Raw genomic sequence first — 5,980 nt, forward strand, 5'->3', positions numbered from 1 at the left:
AAGAGTATCTTTTCAAGACTGGAAAATAAAAAACTATTCCTTGATAAAAAGTACTAATAAATACAGTACATTCATATCACAACCATTCTGGTAGTTATGTTTCTCTCATTGATCACTTCAATTGCTAGCTTTTGGGTTTGGTTTTGGGGGGAGTTGGTGGGGTTCTTTTCCCCACACTGGATCAGTCAGCAGAACTAGTGAAAAGTGCAAATTTCATGTTCTGAGCTGCAGCTACTTTATGAGCAGGTATCTTAAACTTTCTCCTTCGTATTCTCACTTAATTTGTTCTTCTACCTTTTACCCACAAAAATGTTTCCTACTGCAAAGTCTGCAGGCAAATAATTATATTTTACTTCACCTACAATTTCTACACGTCGTGTAAACTGAATGATCTGCATACACAGATTTTTAAATAACATACACCCTTTAAATAAGGAAACTTTGCAAAGGCATATGTTTTCCTTTTAAGGAATTAATCTATCAGTGCAAGGCTGGTAAGGAATTAAAGTAAATATTTCTATTTAACAGGTTTACACACTGGTGTTTCAGTGATCCTAAATAAAACCTGGAGATAATAAATGTTAAATGACATAAGAGAAGTACTATTGCAAGGTTAATAGTTAATGCTTTTCCCTTCCCCCTTTAATATTTAGCACTTCTTCACTCTTTTGTTTTTCTTTAAAATAAGAGCAGATAAACATTTTTCCAATTACCTGTTTTTTTAATGTTTCTTCCTTGGTCATTCATATTTATCTTCATCTGTTATATTCAAAATGTTAGTGAAGATCTTTCAGTACCAATTCTAAAATCACACTGAATATTTAGCATTGAACAAACCTAAAAAAGAATACACAAAAGTGTTTCAAAGCCTCTATTTTCCAAGAAGACTGTTCAACAAAACTCCCAATTCCTCTATTTCTCTTCTTCTGGTACCACTTTTGATTCATTGTCAAATAATATTTTCAATTTTCATTTTAAAAGTTATTTTTCTTTTATTTTGCATTTGCTATCACTTAACCAATTTTCAACTGTCAAGTATTTTCACTTAATTCACTTCAAGTATCTTTACTATGACTGCAAAAGAACAATAATTGCTCTGCACAAATACTGTGGTTTTCAGCAGGTTTAGAGACTACAAATATTTTCAGAAATTAATACAATTTTGTGCTAAAATAACAACTTAATCCTACAAACCTGTTTAAATTTTCCTCTGATTTTTTCCAGATCTTCTTGCAGCTTATCATACGTGGGGTCTTCATATGGGAATTTCTGAATCATCCCTATTAATGAATCCAGAGCCCTTATCTTTTTGCTAAAACAAACAAACAAAAAACCAATGAGCCTCCTACAGAAGCTTTTTCAATTCATCAATATGAAAATTATACTAATACTATATATAATAATTCAGTGCATAGAACCCAGGCCTCTGTCCTTCTTTAATTCAACAATTCAACTTCTCCAACTTAGCTCACCGAGAGTGTGTATTTGATACATATATAAGCCATAATCCAAAACTAAACTGACAAAGTTAAGGTTTCCTTTTAACTTACCTGCCAAAAGTTGAGAAATATTCAAAAATCTTGAGAAATACTGATTAGAGGACTGAGCAAAATAAAGAAATGCAACAAAAGAAAGCTTACCAGAACATATCAAAATGGCTGAGCGTGGCGGGAATCCTGGCAGATAAATTAATCAAAACTGAACAGGAAAAAAACCCAAACCAAACCCATGGAGAAAAGATAGAAAGTCATAGAAAAATGCAGGTTGGAAGGGACAGCTGGAGGTCATCTAGTCCACCTTCTGCAGTACCTGCACTAAATTCAAAGCTAGATAAGGTTGCTCAGGGCCATCTCCAACTAGATTTTGAAAATCTATTGAAATGAAGCTTCTAGAGTCTGGCTGGACAACCTGTCCCAGTGCTTAGCTTCTTGCACTAGAAAGGACCTTCTCCTTATGCCCCATTAGAACTTAACTTGTTTCAAACTGTGAAAGTTGCCTATTGTCCTTTCATGGTGCACTTCTTCAAGGGAACATGTCTCCATCTTATCTAGAACTTCCCCTTATGTGGTACAACTAGATATCTCCCTTGTCTTCTCTTCTATAGGCTTAAGAAACCAAATTTCCCTATCCTCTTCTCAGTACCACACGGTGCAGTATCTGACACCACCCCAGCAGCCCTCTGCTCATCTTCTGCTTTTCACTATTTCTTTTGTACTGGTGAAGAAGCAAAAGTGGAAAAACACCATAATTTGAAACAGTATTAAAGGAACAGTAATTTATTTAATTTTTTTTCACCTTACCTGTTCTTTTCATCTGTGCATTTCTGGAGCAGACACTGCCACGTCAGTGCAAACCCAAGGTAGCAGCCAATCTGTGAATTTATCAGAATGTAATGAGTGGAAAAAAATACATGTATAGTCAAAAATAAAGCACCACATGAATCCCATTCTTCAGGAACCAAATCACTGGATATACAAACATGTTTCTACACTGGAAAGTTCAGTAAATTAGGGTGGGATAAATGAGAGTTATCTGCTTTACACAGTACAAGAGTCAGAAAACTTCTTCTAAGCATCTGTTTAGCATCAGAGGACAAAATATTTAAAATGCAGCATAAAAAGCAATTCTGCAAAACACTAGCTGTACTTTATATGCTTTGGACCCTCAAATTTATTAAAGTCTGGCAGTAGGGACACAGTTAGAAAACAATCTATTTAAGATGTTTTGTAAGTAATTTACAATTACAGGCCTTCCAATACCTGAAGGGGCTGCAAGGAAGCTGGAGAGGGACTTTTCATAAGGGCAACTAATGACAAGACAAGGGGAAATGGGTTTAAGCTGAAAGAGGGGAGGTTTAGATTAGATATTAGGAAGAAGTTCTTCACTGTGAGGGTGGTGAGACTGTCCCAGGTTGTCCAGAGAAGCTGTGGCTGCCCCCTCCCTGGAAGTGTTTAAGGCCAGGCTGGATGAGGCTTTGAGCAACCTGGTCTAGTGGAAGGTATCCCTGATTATGGCAGGGGGGTTGGAACTGCATGAGCTTTAAGGTCCCTTCCAATCCAAACCATTCTATGATTCTGTAATTTGTTTTTGCAGCACTGTTTGTTTAAGCAGCCCACCTACAGCCCTACAAAAAGGTGTATCAGCTGGACTGAGGGAGCTACTGAGCCAACCAAGGAGGAAAGCACACTTTCTTCTGAGTTAATACACAAACAATTTTACCAGCCTAACTCAAGAGGGTAGCATGAAACCAGAAAGAAGAGGAGGAGCTGACTAAGCTAACCTCGCTGCCAGGACTTTTCATTGCAACTTTGGACACCCAATGACATAGGTCAGTCCTTCAGTGCACCGACTGGGTAAGTCAGCTGGAGTCCCTTTCAAAAGTGACTCAGCATTCATGGAAAAACAGTGCAGACACCTGAAACAAAAGTTAGCTGACTCTGAGAAATTAAGTCCAAAATTACAGCCTAATCCCACTTCAGTCCATACACGTGCATGTGCACACACCTGCCATTTCAATTTACAAAACACTGTTGGACTTGTAAGCTCCTGTGGCCTGCAAACCACTTCAGAGTTGAGCTGGAGTGTTTGGTAGTTCCAGTCTCCTGTTAGTTATGTTTGTTAAACTACACAGTGGAGGTTCTTTTTAAGGCCTGAACGTGGGTTTGGGACTTAACATCCCATTAGGTGTTCAAGCATCTTTGAAGTGAGGCTTCCAGTTAATTTTTTGTTGACAGCAATTTAATTTGCACACCCTAAAACTGCTGAGATATACAAGGTAAATTGAGACAACTGACAGACACGGCAATTACCACAACACCAGACACTTTGGTAAAACACACCTGGCCCCTGGACACTCGGTTGCAGACTCCCCAGCTGAATTAGCACCGTCCCCAGCTGAACTAGCACCGTTCTACCACGAGGGCACAGCGCCAGCCTTCTGCTTCAGCCCAAGCAGACACTGTGTCTAAGCCTGCCTGAGGGACGTGCCCCAGACCAGACATACTTTAACTGTAACATCTTACTTCAGTTCTCTATCAAGCAAGGTCAGTATCAGATCAGCATTGGAATTGTGCTCAAGACACAAAGCAGTTCTAAGATCACTCGAGTCACTCTTTCTCTTGTTTAATGTGACTTGCTGTCCACCATCCCACTGTCCTCTGCAGCCTCCCCACTACAAGCAGATCAGTGCACTTCTCTACCATGGTCTGTCTAGAACTATTCTGTACAAACCCATCCAGTCTTGGAGGTTATTGTTTAACATTCTCATCTTGGAACTACATAGTTGTAGTGTAAATAGGAAAATATTTAATCACTGTGATCTCTGTATCACATCCAAATGCAAACCACTACAACAATAACCATCCTTTCAGAATCTGACAGTTTACCTTTTTCACTTCCAAGTGGATTCACACCATTGCTACTGTTCTTTCTGTAAGTAATTAACTTTCTGAAACCTGAGGCCAAATTGCCAAATTACCCAAAGGGCTTCAATAGATCGAAGAGATTTAGATTCGTGGTGCTGTAAGTGAAACAAGGCTTGCCATGAATCCTGTAGTACAGCTTCCCATCAAAGCTGGAAAAGCCCAGTTCAGGTCTAAAAATGCTGTAACTACACTGCACAGCACTGAGCACACGCCAGGTTATGAGATGCTTGAGCAGGAAATATGAGACAAGTGAAGGTGCCTCACCACCACTCTCCAGTCCTTTCATTTCTAGAAAGGCTTCCTGATTCAGGTGTGCCACTGTGTGGGAGTGCCAACACACAGACCTGCCTCTGTGTACTAAAGCATAACAGTGCCTCAACCAACAAACTCTGCCAGTACTGGAAATAACAGAGTGCAACAGACACACCCAGAACTGCCTCTCTATGTCTCCCCACACAAGCTGTCCCAGTGTTCCATGCTTTTCCCTAATGCTGAGCTACAGGACATGGCACAGGGAGGCCCCTAACCACGATTCTGGGTTACAAAAATCAATGTACAGTCCATAGTCCTTTTTTTTTTTTTCTGAGCAGGCTTGTTTGATTTTATTAGTCTCTTCTTATTCTCCTTTTCAGAAAAAAACCTCCCAAAAATCTCATAGAGCAAACAAGCTCAAAGAACACCAAACCATCTATTTAACTGTTCAAATGAAAATATCACCTTTAAACTAGTTTCATGGGCCCTCTTGGGCACATATAGAGCAGTATAACACAGCAGGCCTCAGACTACCAACACATCAGGCTCTGCCCACACTTTCTGCATTACAGTCATTTTATAATGACACAAACAATGCAATCCTGAAGTATTTGCCCATTTACCTCAGACCCAATCTTGGCACCATGGAGCGATCCGTACCTCCTTCCCTCAACAACTCCAACATGACTGCCTTCAGCGTAGCCCTCCTGATACCCCTCACCATGAAACCTGCAAAGACAGAACAGTAATTTTTTAGCCCCTATTTTCATTCCATATCGAATTCACGCTGCACACAAGCAACTCACAGAAACAAAAACACGCTGTATCACCTCAGAAATGCAACTGACCGTATTTAGATATAGAACATTGATTTAAATTAAGATGCAATTGGGAACACAATGATCTCTTCAAACAAGGTTATAATAATTTGCCCAGAACTCTGCACTCTACAATTCAGCTCAGCACTCTCACCAGAACAACACAGCTAACTACAAGCTCACAAGTCCATGTCGAGTTTCCACCAGGTGGATGAGCTGAGATCGAAAAGGCTGGACACTCAGCAAGAGTAAAGAGGAGTAAAGTGTCCCCCACCCTTCTTCTTCTTCATCCCTTCCCTGGGTTCATTACCTGCCTTTCACCCCTCACTTTTTCTTTCTCAGTTCTACGGCCAGCTGTAGAAGCCCATGCTCAAGCCCCAGGCCCCAAGCTCAGGCCCAGGCCCAGACCCCAGGGCCAGACCCCAGACCCCAAGCTCAGGCCGGAGCCCCAAGCCCAGGCCCCAGGCCCGCAGTTCCCCTCCCTCC

General features: G+C 40.6%; 1 protein-coding gene across 1 annotated transcript; it reads right to left on the reverse strand.

Annotated features, from left to right (window-relative positions):
• Positions 1-660: 660 nt before the first annotated feature.
• LTO1 (LTO1 maturation factor of ABCE1) lies at positions 661-5,405 on the reverse strand (the record flags this gene model as incomplete). Its single annotated transcript, XM_029085653.1, has 4 exons — positions 661-837; positions 1,195-1,312; positions 2,301-2,371; positions 5,300-5,405. Coding segments are annotated over 4 exons (364 nt in total), but the record flags the coding sequence as incomplete, so codon positions are not given.
• Positions 5,406-5,980: the final 575 nt, after the last annotated feature.

This window comes from Antrostomus carolinensis, unplaced genomic scaffold (genome assembly GCF_000700745.2).
Source record: "Antrostomus carolinensis isolate BGI_N321 unplaced genomic scaffold, ASM70074v2 scaffold15286, whole genome shotgun sequence".
In the NCBI taxonomy this organism is placed as follows: Eukaryota; Metazoa; Chordata; class Aves; order Caprimulgiformes; family Caprimulgidae; genus Antrostomus; species Antrostomus carolinensis.